Source organism: Myotis brandtii, unplaced genomic scaffold (assembly GCF_000412655.1).
Source record: "Myotis brandtii unplaced genomic scaffold, ASM41265v1 scaffold684, whole genome shotgun sequence".
NCBI lineage: Eukaryota > Metazoa > Chordata > Mammalia > Chiroptera > Vespertilionidae > Myotis > Myotis brandtii.
Window position 1 is genome coordinate 622,156 of NW_005370673.1, and position 19,494 is coordinate 641,649.

Sequence of the window (19,494 nt, forward strand, 5' to 3'; positions counted from 1 at the left end):
ATTGCTGTATTTAAAAGTTTCAGCTTCTCTTGAAAAGTAAAGCTTTGTCAGTGTGTGCCACTCCTTTTACCAGGCACCGCGGGGCTGGGGTGGAGTAGCAGCTCTTCTCTCGGTGCAACGTGTGCCCCTCTCTCTGCCTTGGCCTCTGCTCACCCGAGTGTCCATGCCGCTCTCCTTTCAGGCCTGTCCTCTGCACAGCTCTTCCAGGTGGATTTCTGCCTCTGCCTGCAGAGCTGGGAGCACTGTGGGAGGTGGTTTTTGTAAACGTGTGTTACAGCCATTTTCTCTCCCCTCTCGTGAGCCCTAAGCATATCTTCCTCCAGCATCCTGCTTCGCTCTGGGCAAAGGGCTGGAGAATGATGCTGGCGGTGGTGCAGACGGTTTATTCATTCTAATCTGCAGAGAGTGTGGCTAGGGACCCCTCCAGGGCACAGACCCTCCATAGTCTGGGGACTGCACCTCACGGCTGTGGAGATGGCCCAGCAGGTGTGGATGCCATTTGGAAAGACCCGAAGTTTCCCCCACAGCTCCGCAGGCGTTCCAGACGCTGCAGTGTGCCTCCTCTTCCCTGACAGAATGAGAAGCAAATGTCCTGCTGGGCTTCCTGTCAGGGCTCTGTGGAAGGAACCCATCCTTCCCACATGTTTATTTGTATTGTTTGGTTTTGCTTCATCAGGCTTTGCTCTAAATATCGGAGAGTTACTTTTACTATATCAAACAATATTGTTAGGAATCATGAATAACCAACATGTTATTACATGGTAAACAGGAAAATAAATTACAAAACTGAAAATGTAATAATCTCTGTACTAATATTTTATGAACACAGACATGGATTGCTATAAAAGAAACTTCAAACACAAATTTCTTGGATGGCCTGATATATTCCATCCATGTAAATATAAAAATAAATTGCTTAAGCCGAGTGCATTTATAATTTCTAAGACCCTTTCTTGACCACCTCCTCCTCTTTAAATGGAGTGGTCCAAGCCCAAAATGAGCTGGAAAAGACCTGAGATACCATCTCATTCAAGTTAAGAGTCCAATGCGTGTGGATTAGAGGTGCGCCTTTGGAGCACAGTGTCACTCGGGTTGACTTTGTGGTGTTCAGCAGCCGGTATCTGGTGTCTCCTCTTCTGTGCTCACCTTCTAAGCACGTTGGAATAGATTGTGTCACTCTCATGTGGTCAGAGCTACCAGGAACCTGTCAGCCTGTTCCTTCTGTGTGAGTGATGTGAGTGCTATGGAGAAAAGCAAAATGGGACGGGCAGGGTGGTCAGTCACAGAGAAGCCCTGAGGGCTGTGCAGGAATGTCTTGCAAATAAATACACAGTTTAAGAATGTTCTAGGGCCAGGCCATTGACTCCTGGGATATGCCGTATTTTTCCGTGTATAAGACGCTAATTTTTTCTAAAATCATTAGACTGAAAATCGAGGGGCGTCTTATACACGGAAGTCAGCTAAGGAGGGAGCCTCATAGGTGCATAGCTGCCCATACCTTGTCAAACAGGCTTCCTCCAATCACGAGCCTTATTGTTACTGACGTCAGCTGATGCCGTAATTGGAGGTGGAGGTGGAAAGTGCACAGGTGCAACAGGAACCTGAGTGTTCTGAGCCCATAAAGATGTCAAAAAATAAAAAGATAAATACCAGTAAGCAGTTGTCTTACTCTGCAAAATTCAAACAGAATGTAATCAGCTGTGCAAAAGACCATGGAAATAGAGCTGCAGAGAGACAATTTGGACCTCCTCCCGCTGAGTGTAGGATCAGACAGTGGCGAAAACAGAAGAACAACTTCTTAAGATGCCAAAAAAGAAGAAGGCCTTAAGAGGAAAACCAGCAAAATGGGCAAACTTGGAGCAGAGGCTTAAGACTTGGATTATGGAGCAGCGCCAGAGTGGCTTGTGTGTGTCAACCACGCTTATTCAAGGTCAGGCAAGGATGTTTGCAAGCGAAATGAACATTGTTGATGTTACAGGAAAGGCAAAGTGGTGCTTCAGTTTCATGAGGAGAGAAGGGTTGGCCATGAGAACATGAACAAGTTAGCTCAGAAAATGCCACCCGTTTATGAGGATGATCTCACATACATAGACAGTGACTCAGAAGACAGCAGATACAGAAGTTGGAGAAAGTGATGTGCCTGGAACTAACAGTGATGAAGAAGAGAGCAGTGATGCAACAGAGGCTGCATAAAGTGATAAGCTGCATAATATAGTACTGGTATGTGAACATTACCTGCGGTAATTACTAAATAAAATGTGTTCTGTTTTATGTTTAAAATATTGATTTCTTAATTTTGGATTGGAAAAGTGGGGGTCATCTTATACACAGAAGAATATGGTAAAGAACGTGTGTTCTTTATGCTTAACATAAAGATTGTATATAGCACGCATTCACAGGTTTCTGAAAGGAATGGCTTTGATTTTCTGGATGGTGTTTTCTGGGTGGTGTGGAATGCTCAGGTATCCTTCAGGGTGGACCAGGCGGCTCTGTGGTTCATAATGAATTGATGATATACTGCAGGTCATGGCCCATGGGCAGGATGGAGGCTATAGATGTGTTTTGTTTGGAGCATATGGTGTTTTTTAAAACCAGGAAATTTTATATCAAATCCAGATTTACAGAATATCTTCCAAAATCAATCTGACAAAGTCAGCTCTTAATTCCTGTGCGATTCCAACTCAGGGCAGTGACCTCCTTCACATGGGCCTCCCTCCCTTCTGTCCCCTGTGCCGTTGAGCACTCACTTCTGTGATGCGCAGCTGAGGGAGATTTCCCTCTGAAAATAAATTTATGCCATAAATTGTCATTTAGAATGAAGTAAGTTTATGAAGAATGAAGGTCTTATACAATTTAGTTTATGTGGGTTTATAATATTTTAAAATTATGCCTGAAAAGTCAGTTTGTTTTGAAGAATGGTTACAAGTAAAGGTTTTGTTTTAAATAAATTGCCTAGTTTGTTCCACTGAGAAGACTTGGGAGCAGAGAGGGTGTCTGACTTCTGGGTGTGTGTTAGGGACTGTTTCCCACTAGAGGGATCAGGTCAGGCCAGGAAAGTATGGGTCATGCGTGAAGCATCTCGGCATGCCAGCAGGCATGAACGTGCACAGAGATTACTACAGTTGTGTGAACAGAACATAGAAACTGGGAAGGGAGTTAACACCCACAGACGAATAAGGGCGGCAGTGGGTTATAACATGTCAGATGCAAAATCTTTTGTATAATAACAAGAGAAAGCTGAAACCGGTTTGGCTCAGTGGATAGAGCGTCGGCCTGCGGACTGAAAGGTCCCAGGTTCGATTTCAGTCAAGGGCATGTACCTGGGTTGCGGGCACATCCCCGGTGGGGGATGTGCAGGAGGCGGCTGATCGATGTTTCTCTCTCATTGATGTTTCTGACTCTATCTCTCTCCCTTCCTCTCTGTAAAAAATCAATAAAATATATTAAAAAAAAAAACAAGAGAAAAGAGTCAGAGCTCCTGGAGAAGCATGCTGACTGGTGAACACAGGAGGACAAAGTCCCCGCTGTGGCTCCATCCCGGGCAGACACATGCACAAGCCAGCCAGTGAGTGCATGAGTAAGTGTTACACAAGATCGATGTTTTTCTCTCTCTAAAATCAATAAATAAAAATTTGAAAAAGAAAAAATCACCTCTGTGTACCCTCCAGTATAGTAATTGATTAAGGCAAAGGTAATTAATGGAAGCTGAAACCACTAAGTGAAAGGATATGGATGGCAAGATATTCACAGAGATCCAAAGTCTTACCTTGCAGATTATCTCTTAGCTAGAGGCCTGGTGCATGAAATTTGTGCAATTGGGGGGAGTCCGTCAGCCCAGCCTGCACTCTGTCGCAGTCCGGGACCCCTTGCAGTCAGCGACCCTCTTGTTCCTTACCACCCACCTGCAGCGGAGGTGGGAGAGGCTCCCCCCATCGCCACTGCGCTCACCAGCCGTGAGCCCGGCTTCTGGCTGAGTGGTGCTCCCCCTGTGGGAGCACACTGACCACCAGGGGACAGTTCCTGCACTGAGTGTCTGCCCCCTGGTGGTCAGTGTGCATCATAGCGACTGGTCGTTCCGCCGTTCGGTCGATTTGCATATTAGGGTTTAATATATAGAATTACAAGGTGATAAAGATTCCACCTTACCTTAACGTTTCAGCATTGCCACTAACAGGCCAGCCCAGCATTTTGATCCTCCTGTTATGATGCAAAAAGAAGCATGTGAGCCCTAACTGGTTTGGCTCAGTGGATAGAGCATCAGCCTGCGGACTCAAGGGTCCCAGGTTCGATTCTGGTCTAGGGCATGTACCTTGGTTGCGGGCACATCCCCAGTAGGGGGTGTGCAAGAGGCAGCTGATCAATGTTTCTCTCTCATCAATGTTTCTAACTCTCTATCCCTCTCCCTCTCTGTAAAAAATCAATAAAATATATCTTTAAAAAAAAAAAAGAAGCATGTGACATCATCTATGTAGGATTCTTTCCAAAAATATTTTAACTAAATTTAATCTTGAGGAAACAATTGGGCAAATGCAGATTAAGTGACATTCTACAATATAGCTGACTTGGACCCTTCAACAAAGTTAAGGTGTGAAACAGTCACATAGGCAAGAAATTGCTATTCTAGAGAAGATGAAAGGGTCAGGATGTGAGCTCGATTAGATCTTGAACTATACACACACATATACAGGAAATTAGGAAATTGTTGGAATATTTGGGAGAATCTGAATATAGATTGTATGTTAGGTGATAGTTAATGTTAAATTTCTTGGGTTTCATAATGTGAGAGGATATGATCATCGTCTCATGGTTATGTAAGAAAATGTTCTTATAAGATTCATAAGGAAGTGATATGTTATAATATCTACAACTTACATTCAAATGGTCCAGACCCTGTCCCCTGCAAGTACATACATATGTATGTGTAGATGTATAGATATATAGATATGCAAAGAGATAAAATGAATGTGAAAAAATACTATTGGTGAATGTAGGTGAAGTGTATAAAGATGTTCATTGTATAATTCTTTTGACTTTTATGTGGCCTTAAAAATATTCCTAAATAAAGGGAGAATAAATGCTAAATAATTGTTGGAAATAAGGCAGTTTGCCTTAAAAGTAATTTTAACTCTTTGTTGTATCCTTACCTCTAATTAAATATTTACATGTAAATTTTATTTTAAGTTAATTAAGGAGTTACCCTAGAAGGGATTCTTAACCTAGAATACATGAATCCTTAGAGAATTTGTGAAAGGTTATATGAATCTTTTGATAACATGCAAAGTATTTTTCTGTATAGAGGGTTCATTATAGTTTTCATGATATCGTCAAAGGCATCCATCCTTCAAAAAGTTAGGAACTATTACTCTATAATAGATTTACAATTTATAGTGCAATCCTTATTCTGAGTACCACAGTAGTAGTTAAATTTGCCTTTCAGACAGTACACGTATAAATTTGGTAATTGTGAACGTAATTCTCAACTTATTCAAAACAAATGAACCTTCATCAGAATCTTACTTACAAAAAGATTTGCTTATGTTGGCACACAATGCACTATACAGATCATGTATCATAGAGATGTACACTTGAAACCTATATGATCCCATTAACCAATATCACCCAAATAAATTTAATAAAATTTTTTTTAAAGATTTGCTTGCATCAGCTGATAGTTTAATGTAAGTTTATTTGACCACAGAGATCCTGTTACTTAGAAACACACAATGACATTTTAATAACATGATGTATTTCTTTTCTAAACTAATGTGTGTTTAGTGCAATCGCGTGTTATGTTTAAAGCGGTCTGTTTTCCCTTGTGTGTACTCACATTCCTCACATCTTGTGCAAAGGAAAAAATATGCTAGACAGTAAGGTTTGATTTTATCTCCATGTTCATGTAGAAAAAGAAATATAACTTCAAAGAAGAAATAGTCATGCTTTTTTTTTAGTTGAGTGATCACTAAGCTCTTCATCAAGTGAGAGGCATTCCCTTCTCTGCAAACAGCTGGGGGCAGAGCGAATGTCAGCCTGGTGTGCTGTCTCCGCTGCTTCTGTGCAGCATGAGGCCGCTCGGACATGGGTCATGAGTTAGAACGTGCTGATGTGTTGTTTAGATGCATAGGACTGAGCATGTCTGTTTTAGTTTTGCTGAAAATTTTTTTATAAATGCCTCTGGTTCTGTTAGATTAGGTTCAGTCACAAGGGCAGTAATGATATAATTAAACTCATCAGTAAAAAAAAATCTGCTCCTATACTTTTCCCAAGTGTATGACAAGGAGTAGTTCAGACTCGGCATTTACGGAGGGGAGGCCCTGCTTGCGAGCGCTGCCCTGGGCCACCTGCACTGGGAGATGGATGTGGGCGGGCATGACTCAGGACAAGTCCTCACGTCCGGGTCGCTGCGGGCACCACTGCGGGTCCCGCTGGAGCCTGGCCCTCGTCCGAGAGTACACGCTGACTCTGTCCTGGTGTGATAGGCCCGCCCATCCTCCCATTATATTTCACACTCTAAGGCAGTGGTTCTCAACCTTCTGGCCCTTTAAATACGGTTCCTCATGTTGTGACCCAACCATAAAATTATTTTCATAACTGTAATGTTGCTACTGTTATGAATCATAATGTAAATATCTGATATGCAGGATGGTCTTAGGCGACCCCTGTGAAAGGGTCGTTCGACCGCCAAAGGGGCTGTGACCCACAGGTTGAGAACCGCTGCTCTACATACAGTTCCTCATGTTGTGACCCAACCATAAAATTATTTTCGTTGCTACTTCAGAACTTTAATGTTGCTACTGTTATGAATCATAATGTAAATATCTGATATGCAGGATGGTCTTAGGCGACCCCTGTGAAAGGGTCGTTCGACCGCCAAAGGGGTCGCGACCCACAGGTTGAGAACCGCTGCTCTAAGGAATCAAGTTCCTTGAATAATTAATATCTACCATGTTAGAGGCCTGGCAGCCTTGACCAAGTCACTGAACCTTCCTGCCTGCGGTTGCCCAGCCCTTGACCTGACATTCACCGAGTGCCTGGCACTGTCCTGGACATCACCTCGTTCAACCTTCCCCGCAGCCTTGGGAGATAGATGTTGTTCCCCCAATTGAAGGGATGTGGAAACTAGAAATCAGAGTATGACTTGGCCAAGTTCACAGCTAAAGGGATTCCCATTCAGAACCATGATGCTCATTCCTGTTTAACTACAAAAGATAAACCACATGGTCCGTAGACTTCTAGGGTGTCGGAGCCCCGAGCCATCTGGCATAAGTTAGAGCTGCCCAGAAACTTCTGACTCTTCACAGGTACTTTTAATATTTTTGAATTTTAAGCTGACCTCATTCAGCTGCAGACAGAGGAACAGTTATCGTCGCCAGTCTGTAAATACTTCTCCTATGAGGACACTCTTTCCTAAATAAGGCAATGTGGTGGAATAGATATCATAGAGGGTTTCACCCAGCCCTTGGAGTTTTCACTTAAACAGCAGAATTTGAGTATTTCATTCTTTTATGTCAGCATCTAAGAACCGAGTAATCCATGGTGTGCTTAAATGATGGCTTTGGGAACATAGGCAACGTTGCTGCTATGCAGAACAGCCAGTTGATTCCTAAGTATTACCAGTTGTCAGAATGTGACTTGTTTATAAAATATGCTCTAGGGTTTCTGATGTTCTTACCAGGAAATATTAATAAGAGAAATCACTCCTTATTAATTGTATGAATATGTAAATCTCTCCCAGTTCAGTTTCTCACTTTTTCTTTAAAATCCTGAAAATGTGCAGGTTCCTTTCTGTTGTTTAGGAATAGTGTTAACATCAGCTTGGTCCTGGGTGGAGATGAGTGTAACTTCACGTACTCCTCTGCCATCTTGGATCTTTAGTCAAAATCAGTTATCTTAATAAGTAATTGACTTTGTCTAATGAGGCCAACTCCTAAATGATGGAGTCACTTGACAATGGGAGCCAAAGGAGAGGTTCTTGCATCTTCCTCACCCTTTTTGGCTGCACCCATTACACCAGGTACCTGTGCCCTCAAATTCAGAAGTGCACCACGCTCATTCTCAGGCATCCAGACTTTCTGTTTTGTGGACTTCAATCAGCAGATGCAGGTTAAGGCCAAAGTCAGACAGAGATGGAGAATGCGTGAGCCTAGTCTGTGCCACGCTCTAACCATCCTACAGAACTTGCGCTCTGCTGGCTGTCTTTCAGGGTTTTCCGGGTCAAGGTCAGCAGTCTTCAGTTGTTGCAGATCTGCTCAGGGCTGATCCCACTCTGTGGTGCTGGAGCTCGAAGGAACAGACACACCAACTAAACTCTCTTGCCTAGATACACAGAGTTTGGCTGCATCCAGGCACCTGTGACCTGGCCCCTGAGAAGCATTTGCTCAGACCAAGCTCTGCAGCCTGGTTGTTGGGCAGAAGATGAGGGAAGGGCCAGGGACTTTGGTTGCATGTTCTTTGTGAATCTTAAAACATGGCATGTGATTTAGGTAGTACCTTTCCATTTGTTTTAAGGAACAAAGGAGGAGCAGTGGCAGCTAGCTCTTTCTGATGGTAGCAAAGCTGCTTCATCCAAAGGAAGAGTCTTAAGGAATACTTCCTCCTCAGGCCCATGACCCCTGCTGGGCCACACAGGCTGTCCACACAGGCTGCTCTGTGGTTGAGCTAAGTGAGTCCCAGGAAAGGGAAACGACTGCCCATTTCATCATCAGAGACCAAGGTGGGCACTAGGTATCCCCATCCTGGGGCAGTTATTTCCTTATGATTCCAGGCTATACATGTTTTTCACCATATCATGTCTTTAGTGCTTTTTGAAATAGTATCTATAATAATAAAAGCTTAATATGCTAATTAGACCAGACAGCTGAACGACCTTCCGGACAAAGCCACGGTGGCGGAGGCTGAGGCAGAGGCTTTTAGGGGCGATAAGGCAGGCAAGAGAGCAGTTAGGGGTGATCAGGCAGGCAGGCAGAGTGGTTAGGGGTGATCAGACAGGCAGTCAGGCCAGCAGTTAGGAGCCAGAGGTCCCGGATTTCGAGAGGGATGTCTGACTGCTGGTTTAGGCCCGATACACAGGGATCGGGCCTAAACCAGCAGTCGGACATCCCCCGAGGGGTCCCAGATTTCGAGAAGGTACAGGCCAGGCTGAAGGCCCTCCCCCCCCCCCTTCGTGCACGAATTTCGTGCATCAGGCCTCTAGTTATCTATAATAAGCCAAGTCTCAAAACTAAAAATGTAGTTAATATTCCTTGTACATATGTGCAAAGATGACACCATTAATATTTTCACACCATGACTAGATCAGCAGTTCCTTTGTATACATACGTGTTAATAATTATAGCATACTTCTGAAGCCAGACAGGACATCTGCATGTTTTTTAACATTGTATTGTGAAGAATGTTTTCTATAAGGACATTGATCACTTTTTAAAAAATGTAATTAAAACTTCCTATGCAAAGCATGATGAAATTTCAAGGCTGCAAAAGTTCAGTGCCAGACATTTCATATTTTAAATTATAGTAAAATCAGTTGAAATAACATATTTTCTTCTGACTTAAGAACAAAGCTTCCGTCAGTCATTCTGACTTTCAGCCTTCCTAGAGATTCTGCTCCCCACAGGGTGTCCCTGAGCGCACAGTAGGGTCTCAGTGTGCTCCTGGGCTGGTGTCCTCCAAGGCTGCTGGGAATGGCTCAGTCTTCCTGTGTCTATGAGGCTTGGACACTCTTAAAACTTGGGGTCAGGGGGACACAGGAAGAGGGTGCTCAGGACCCCACATGCTTCATCGCTTCACCACCCTGTTCTGCCTGCCTTTTGGTTTGCTTGTCTTTTTGATTTCCTACTTACTGCCCCTACCACACTGGGTGCTCCAAGAGCAGAGTCCTTATCGAATCTTATCTCTGTTCCTTTCAAGAACAGCATCTGGGACACAGCTGATTAAAGTTGAATGAAAAAGGAGTGTAGGAAAGGCTCAGTATCCATCTGTGTTGTCCCAGGATGCTAAATCTGTTGACTCACTTTATTCAGGTTGAGTCCCCTCCAACAATGATTTTGTTTACTGCTTATATTGCCTTAAACCAGCGATTTTAACCTTTTCATCTCATGGCACACACTAATTACTAAAATTTTGTGGCATACCAAAAAAATATGTTTTTTTGCCGATCTGACCAAAAAATAGGTATAATTTTTATTCATTCCCACAGGATGGCTATTGTTTTGATGGCTGTTATCATTTTATTAAAGTATATTTTTATTTCAGAGAGAAAGGGAGAGGGAGAGATAGAAACATCCATGATGAGAGAGAATCATGGATTGGCTGCCTCCTGCATGCCCCCTATTGGGGATTGAGCTCACAACTTGGGCCTGTGCCCTGACCAAGAATTGAACCGTGACCTCCTGGTTCTCAGGTCAACACTCAACCACTGAGCCACACCAGCTGGGCTACTGTTGTCACTTTTTGACAATCTAAGAGAAAAGGAGGTCAGTATCCCTGACTAGTCAGGTATTGCATGTTTCTAAAATGCTTGAGGCACACCAGTTGAAAATCGCTGTAGGTCTATGCATTTATATTCACACAGCAAGAAGCACTGCACAAGGTTTCTTGTTAAATGTATGCAAAACCATATCTTCTTATTTTTACCTGTCTCTTACATTCAACTTGGTCAGTTTAAATTAGTTAATGCTTCTACGTTCTGAAACTAGTTACAAATCTCAACATTTTGTTTCATAAGATTCTTTTTCTGTTTTTAACCACTTAGTTTAAGCCTTGACTTTTGATTCTAACAGTCTCCATCACATTATTATTCTTGTTTATGTTATAATCTCAAAATAGCTATTAAGACAAGGGGACTTAGAAAGAAGGGCTTAGAAATAATATGCTCAAATGGGTAAACTGAACTTTTCACAAGTTGGCTAGGATGACCACGGTTGGCACTCAGGTACCTGATTCCTGGTATAATTTGAAATAGTTTTATCTGTAATAATCAACTTTGGTGAAGATGCTAGTTGCTCTCAATTTTATATGAAACATACACACATGCATACACTTCCCAGATGCTTTTCATGTTGTGCTTCTCATAACAGCCTTGTGAGGCGAGGCTGGGAGGTTCTGACGGTGGTGGTGAGGGAACTATTAGAAGATGAAATAACTGCAGTTCACAATTAGCGTAGCCTCCGCAGGGTGGCAAGACTGGAACTTTCAAGACACAAAACTGATAGTAACAAAGAAGTCAACAGAGTTTCTATATGTGTCTATTACAAATTATTTTAAAAATAAAGATAGAAGGTCATTTCATAATGAAAATTTTAATATATGGTTTTGATAGTGTCCGGTATATAGTGACTTAACAGTTTTATGTTAAATTGAACTGAGTGAAAGGATACATACACTTGAGCAAATCAGGGCAAAGAAGATGACGCTAAGAGTGACCAATGGAGCAGAGATTCCAGAACCTCATGCGTGAGGTTCCGTCTGTAAGTGTGTAGTCAAGGATAAAGAACATGTATTTTAAGCAAACTCCATTGCTTTTCATAAAATCTTTTGATCTTGAATAAAGAAATACGGTAATCTTAATATACCGTTACACTTTTTAGACTTGCAGAAAACTTTCAAAATAGTATGGAATTCATGTGTATCCTTCTCCCAGCTTCCCCTAATATTAATAATCACATTAATAACCATAGCACAATTATCAACACCAGGAAATTAACATGGTGTTTTTATTTCACACATGTAATTAATAGAAGAAACTAAAGCTAACCCAGTAATTAAGTGCACTTATACCAATAATTGTATCATCGGTTCTTTAAGAAAATTAATATATTATTGTTTTAATGTTGGAGTAATAAACAGAACACTCATTCATAACTTCCACCTGTAATTTTTTTCTGTGCACTTCCTGGTTTTGAACCAGAACATACACAGTTTGTAAATGGACTTCAGGTGTCCACTGATAGCGCTGGTCACAGGCTGCTGGTCAAGGATGCGCATACTTTGTCCCAGATGCTCGCAGTCTGCTCAGCAGTGCACAGCCTCCTGCTCCCTGAGGGAGCCCTGCAGGGGATGGCTTCATTCTCGAGCATGAAACTGAAGCCTTCACTAAAAGTTCTAGAAGACTAAACCTTCTAGATATATTTTTGCTTGTTCATCTCTAGATTAATGAATCAGGTAGACTAGCATAATGATACTGAATGTAACATAACATGATGTCTTTTTGATGATAAATGCTGCTACAGTAAATATATAAATACAGGTTTTAATTAACAAAGGAAATGTGGAATTACTTTATATTCTGTGGCTTAAGAACAATACTTGAATATGATCTTATGCATGAAAATGCATAGGATGATATTTCTCTTGTTTTAATATAATTGTTTTCAAGATGAAGATGTTCCAGTGTTGAATCATCATCTTCTTTGGCATTGCAGATTTGTTCTGGAAGAATGTGCCTAAGGAAAAGTAGATATGAAAGTCAAAATGGTCCAAGTAATATTCTGCCTTCATAATTTAGGAGTTAAATTTTATATTTATTTTTAAATTTTATTTTTGCATTAAATAAAGTTAGATTCCTTTTTTATATTATATGCCAGAAAAGATTCAGAATACATCAAAGATCCAAATGTGAGTAAATGAAGACATGAATGTGTTAGAATAACAGAAGCATGGTTGGGCCCTGGGTTCAGGGGAAGATCTTCCTACTTGTGACGTAAACTGGAAGCACTGAAAGATGAGATTAATAAACTGACTACTGGGTGTTAAAGAATACATTTAAAAGACAAATGGCAAACGAGGAGAAGATATTTGCAGCTTTTATCACAGATAAGGGCTTATATACAAAGACCTAAAAATCTAGAAGGAAAGGGGAAAAGAGAAAAAAAAGAAGGTAACTAGTTCACAAAAGAAACAATGAAATGTGTAAACGTGAAAAGATGCTCGGTTTCATTCATGATGAGAGAACTGTAAGTTGAAACTATGCTGGCATATCACTCTCACCAGACTTGCTACCCAAACGTCCAAAAGCTCATCCACATGTCCTGACAGTGAGGCTGTGAAGGACCAAACACCACTGAAAGGAATTCCCTGCTCCATCAAAAGGATTTTTGCATTATCTAGCAAAATTACATGTGCATTTTATCACCCAGCAATCCCAGTTTTAGGAATCTATCCCAAAGTTAGACTGGAAAAATACAAAACAATTGAACAAAGTTGTGCATTGTAGCATTTGTAGTAGTAAAAGGATGGAAACAATAAAATGTGTATCGATAAGGAACTGGTTGCATAACATATCTGCAAAGTGCAATACTATTCAGTTATAAAACTGAATGAGGAAATTCTTTATATACTGATATGGAATGATATCCTTGACATACTGATCATTTTTAAAAAGAGTGAAAGAAAGCACATTCTCTACAGAGGGAAACAAAGTCTTCTGTGGAATATTTGTATGGTAATTATGGGGAGGATGGGGGAATATTAATATGTATGTATGCATTTACATACTGGAAATACTGGAAAATGCTTCCAGTATTGTCCAAAAGAAATACTGGAAGGATAAACTAGAAGTTAATTTACAAATTTAACCTATGGGGAAGGATGGATTACAGTGTAAGGGACAAACATAGGAGAAAGACTTCTTAATATACATTGTTATACAGTTTTAACATTGGAATCATATAAATGTTTAACATAGGAAAAATAATATTAAACAGAAAAATAACAATTTATAAAAACCAAAAATAAAGACCATTTCTGAATATGTATTAAGTTGTTAACACATTGTTACAGATAAAACGACTGTATATCAGGTATGTATCCTTTGTGGAACATACTCTAAAGACAAATAGAGCTACCAAAAACATCATAAACTCTTTTGTTACTCATAATAATAGTATTATCATTTTCATACTAATGTTTATATATTGTAATATAATAAATGTAAATCGATATTGTTGGGAACCTAGATTTTGAATGTAAGATAAACAAGTTTAAAACAAAAGGAATACTCTATAACAGGGGTCTTCAAACTACGGCCCGCGGGCCACATGCAAATACAAATATTGTATTTGTTCCCGTTTTGTTTTTTTACTTCAAAATAAGATATGTGCAGTGTGCATAGGAATTTGTTCATAGTTTTTTTTTTTTAAACTATAGCCCGGCCCTCCAACAGTCTGAGGGACAGTGAACTGGCCCCCTGTTTAAAAAGTTTGAGGACCCCTGCTCTATAATGTTATATTTGAATTGGGAATGTCCATATAAATTCATTCTTTTTCTTTACACAATGCATGTTTGTTTTTTTTTAAAAAAATGCATGTTTTCTGGCAGTACACTTAGATTCCTCAAAACACAACAACACACTTGGGAGGAACATGCCTGGAGTGCAGATTGGATCCTCTGGGTACTGCTCCCATGAGAGGAGCTGGACTCTGGAGCAAGGCTGGCACAGGTGTGCAGTAGGAAATGTACTAGTTAACTGTCCAACAGCAATGAGGACGGTCCAAGGAAATAGGAGCCAGCTTGAAGGGCTACCATTGGCCAAAGACAGGACAGTGTAAGAGCAAGAATTGTAGTTGATTGAAACATTCTGAATTTGTAAAACCATAAGTCCATGTTGACTCTCCAGAGAGAGAGAGACAGAGACAGAGAGACAAAAACAAAATAATAAAACAAAAACACTTAACCACCAATTAATTTTTCCCTGAGATAGCCACTATTAACATTTTAATATATTTTATAGTCTTTTTATTCATATATAATGCATCTATATAATTTTCCAGTTTTATAAGGATGTAATCCTATATAATAAAGAGGTAATATGCAAATTAACCCTCACACCCTCACAAGATGGCGGCCTACAGCCAGGCTGGCAGGGGGGTTAGTGAGGGACGACCAAACGACTGAACAAGCAGGCTGTGTGGGGCGACCAGGCCAGCGGGGGGACCGTGAGGGGTGACCAGGCCAACGGGGGCAGTTGGGGGCAACCAGGCCATCAGAGGGGGGCAGTTAGGGGTGACCAGACCAGTACGGGGGGCAGTTAGGGGCAATCAGGCCAGCACTCAGAGGCAGTGAGGGGCGATCAGGCCAGCGGGGGGCCAGTTAGGAGCAACCAGGCCAGCAGCAGGGGGCAGTTAGGGGTGACCAGACCAGTACGGGGGGCAGTTAGGGGCAATCAGGCCAGCACTCAGAGGCAGTGAGGGGCGATCAGGCCAGCGGGGGGCCAGTTAGGAGCAACCAGGCCAGCAGCAGGGGGCAGTTAGGGGTGACCAGACCAGTACGGGGGGCAGTTAGGGGCAATCAGGCCAGCACTCAGAGGCAGTGAGGGGCGATCAGGCCAGCGGGGGGCCAGTTAGGAGCAACCAGGCAGGGAGGCAGGTGAGCGATTAGGAGCCAGTGGTCCAGGATTGTGAGAGGGATGTCTGACTGCCAGTTTAGGCCCGATCCCTGGGATTGGGCTAAACCGGCAGTCGGACATCCCATTAGGTGTCCCGGATTGGAGAGGGTGCAGGCTGGGCTGAGGGGACCCCCCCCCCCCCCGGTGCACGAATTTCATTCACCGGGCCCCTAGTTGACATATAATATTGTATTATTTGAGGTGTACAACATAATGATTTGATGTGTGTATATGTTGGGAAATGGTTGCCACAATAAGTTTAGTTAACCTCAGTCACCTTTCATATTTCCAGATATGTAACCAGCTTTTTCTTCTGTCAGTTTAAAAAGAGAATTGATCATTTATCCCACCTTCCAGAATAACAAAGTGGCCCTAGTTCAGTGGTCGGCAAACTGCGGCTCACGAGCCACATGCGGCTCTTTGGCCCTTTGAGTGTGGCTCTTCCACAAAATAACGACTTCTGCACATGGGCCACGAAGTTTCAATCACACTGTACGTGCGCACCTGCACGTATTATTTTGATAATATAATAGGGTTTTAGCCAAATATTTTGAAACCAAATCTTACAGAGTTCATCCCACCCGCACCTCTTCCATAAGGGTTTTTAGAAACTCTTGACCCTTTCCCTGTTTTGTTTTTTGGGGGAGTTTAAATGTGTTTTGAATTTGAGAACTATGTAAAAGAGTCGGGGGTACTCTTCAGGGACAAGGTCAGTGACCTGCCTCCCCTATTAATGCACTAACCAAGGTTCCAGGTGAACCCTGGCTCTCATGCACCCTGGGCAGAGGGACACATGCAGAAAGTGTTTCTCCACAGGTGAGGGGTGTGGGGTCTCCATTAATGTATTTAGAATTTTGCCTTGAAAAGAACCTACATAGAAGTGATTTTAATTTTAGCATATATTTAGATTTTGTGTTCCACAAGCTAGTGTTTATAATTATATGTGAAGGTGAAAGCAGCACCATAATCTAATGCCTGGTGCCCTATTCCAACCTGTTTTTAATGTTCTAAGTATCTATCTATCTATCTATCTATCTATCTGAGCTTAATATGCTAAGTGTCCCACCGTTCGTTTGACCAGACACAATGATGCATACTGACCACCAGGGGGAAGACGCTCTGACCAGTAGGTTAGCTTGCTGCTGGAGTCCAGCCGATTGGGACTGGGAGAGACAGTCTGGACATGCCCTGGAGCCCTCCTGCGATCCCTTCTGTCCCTGATCATGCACTGGTGGGGTCCCTCGGCCTGGCCTGTGCCCTCTTGCAATCAGGGACCCCTTGAGGGATGTCAAAGAGCCGGTTTCGGCCCAATCCCCATAGGCCAGGCTGAGGAACCCCACCGGTGCACAAATCCGTGCACTGGGCATCTAGTTCTGTAATAATACTCTATTTTTGAAAAATTTTACACTGAAAGTTTGCAAATATATAACAGTAGAAGAAAACAATGAATTCTTATGTAGCTATTATTTTCTGACTTCAACTGTTATTAACATTTACCAATCTGGTTTAATGTAACTCTCATCACTTTTTTTCTTAAAGTAAATCCCAGACATCATGTCATGGTAGTTTAATCATATATTTTGTCAGTCGCAACAATTTAAATGGGTACTTGAAAAAGCCAAAATTTACCGTATCTTGTTGTTGTTCAGCCTCAGAAAATGTAGTGCTTTCATTTCTTGTACCCCTGGTGGTATAGACTTTAAGTTATTGTGATCCAGAAATAACTCTCTCAGAGAATGGTAAGCCCCATAGAAGGAGACTCGGTCCACGCCGTCATCAGAGAGGTTGTTAAACGATAGGTACAGGTATTCCAGGCCTGGCTCCATGTGGCCAAACACGTAGCCAGGGATGCGCTCAATCCTGTTCCCCAGGAGCACAAGGTGCAGCAGCGACTTGGGGAGGTAGGAGGGGACGTGGTAGAGCCTGTTGTAGGAAAGGTCGATGGATTCGAGATTTCTGCAGCAAAGGAAAGAGTAAACGGTGGTACATCAGGGCAGTGACTGTGAGCTCTAGGTTTAGACAAGGCCAGTCAGGATGCTTGCAGGTTTTCCTGCCAGCATTCGGTGCAGGGATACCACCGGGTGCCACCCTGGCTGTGCATGTGCTTACCTGGGCACAGCCAGTCGGTTTCCACCAGAGAGGAGCACCAGGATTCAGAGGGGTAACCGTGAGGCTCACGGAAGTCCCCAAACATCCCTAAGGTCAGACTTGACTCAGAAGTGAAATCCAGGGAGTTCTGGCCAACATCAAATTGCCTATCCCTAAAGTCTTCAGTGGTTCCAGCAAAGAAGTGGCAGTGATGTGGGGATTGTCTATTCTTTTTTTTTTTTAACCTCAAAATATCCTTTAATCACAACAAAGACCAAAAAAACCCCTTTGCGTTGTCCTTGGGAAATCAAGAAAAAATGAAGTTGTTTTTGTTTTATGACTCAAAATAAACAAGACTTGCTGGAAATAGTGCTCATTACTTGCAATCCATGCCAATTTACACTCTTGTTAGATCAGTCCCAATCCTACAGTCAGAAGTCCTTGTTAGAGCAAGAAAAACCACTCTTCTCAGGACTAAGCCCCCGAAGGTGGAAGGATGGTCTTCAGTGAGAGAACTGCCTGCCGTCGGAAGACTTCTTGCTTGAAGATTTTGGACTTCTCCACTTTCTTGGGCTTCTGGTAGCCGAATCCACCACCGCCTCCTCTCTTCTTCAGCTTGCCTTCATTGCTGTTCACGTTCAGATCAACAAAAGGAGGCACCTTGAACCCAAATGACAGAGCAACATGAGGCAAATTTAAGTTATTAACGTTAAAGATTTGTTTCAGAGAATGGGAGTCATATGCTCGAATGTATGACTTATATGCTTCCTGGGCTGACTTATGAAGGAAGTAGTTCTTTTCAATCAATTTTTCAAGCTGAGACAATGTCAGAAATTTTGGACCAGGAAAACTCAAATTCACTTAATGGAACCTTGGATTGCTTCAGGTAACGAAGGAAACCCAATTCTTCAGGACGCAAAATGAGCAAGGCATGCCCCCTTCCGTTTAGGCCCCTGGCAGTTCTTCCCATCGATGAATGTATTCCTTGGGGTCATCTGGAGGGTCATACTGAACAATCCAGTCGACTTCAGGAATGTCCAGCCCTCTAGCTTCCACGTCCGTGCACAACAATATCCCCGTATCCGCATTGCAGAACTGGAGGAATGTGGTCGTACGCTTATTTTGCTTCTGCCTTCCATGAATGGCCAAGACAGGCAAATCGATGTAGTTCAGCAACTCATAGTGGTATTTCACGGACATGCAAGATGAGAAGACCATGAGTGTCTTCTTCCGGTTCTTCTAAAGGAATGTGAAGAGCAGGAGGAATCTTTTCTCGGAAAAGACAAACAACGTATCCCTGCTCAAGACCATCCACTGTTGCATTAGTTTTATCATCATCGACACCAACATACAATGGCTCCTTTTTCTGAGAAATCCTCACCAGGTCCTCGACTCTTTGAGTTTGTGTGGCAGAAAAGAGCATGGTCTGTCTGCGTGTTGGCAGAAGTTTAATAATTTGCTTTAACTCCTCTTCAAACCCAACATCCAAGATACGATCAGCCTCATCAATAACCAGACACTGCAGGTTTTTATACATAAACCCTGGAGTATTCTAACAAGACAAAGAAACACTGTTAGTTGTAAAGTTTGTCTGACACAAGACATGGGACAGTACTACACAAGTGTTCTCTCACCTGCATATGGTCCAGGAGGCGGCCTGGTGTGGCCACAATGATGTTGATCCCATTAGCAAGCTTCTGTGCCTCAGCAGACCTGTTGCTGCCGCCCATTATCAACCCGTATGTGTGAACGTGGTGTGTCATCAGCTCTTTAAGAACACCGAAAGTCTGCATGGCCAGTTCCCTAGTAGGGGAGAGAATAAGAACTCCTGTTCCATTCCTGGGCATAAACTTTAACTTAACAATGAGTTCAACTGCAGGGATGAGAAAGGCCAGGGTTTTGCCACTGCCAGTTTTTGCAGCTGCCTTCCAGAAGTGGTCTGACACTTTATGTTGGATTTCGGTCATGTTTGTAAAGCCCATTTCTTTTCTTTTTTTTTTTTAATTAAATCTTTATTGTTCAGATTACAT

General features: G+C 42.3%; 2 protein-coding genes and 1 pseudogene across 2 annotated transcripts in view; 1 reads left to right on the forward strand and 2 right to left on the reverse strand.

Moving 5' to 3' along the window:
• Positions 1-19,494, forward strand: part of CENPP (centromere protein P) — a 222,340-nt gene that overhangs the window by 124,250 nt on the left and 78,596 nt on the right. The gene's annotated exons all lie outside the window — the stretch shown is intronic.
• Positions 11,279-19,494, reverse strand: part of ECM2 (extracellular matrix protein 2, female organ and adipocyte specific) — a 69,960-nt gene continuing 61,744 nt past the window's right edge. Inside the window, exons 10-11 of the mRNA XM_014529513.1 lie at positions 17,006-17,332; positions 11,279-12,437 (exon numbers count right to left, since the gene is read on the reverse strand). Of these exons, the coding sequence (XP_014384999.1) occupies positions 12,269-12,437; positions 17,006-17,332 (496 nt within the window). The 3' untranslated portion in view covers positions 11,279-12,268. The remainder of the gene's footprint in view (positions 12,438-17,005; positions 17,333-19,494) is intronic.
• LOC102247799 overlaps positions 17,968-19,494 on the reverse strand; it is a 3,998-nt pseudogene continuing 2,471 nt past the window's right edge.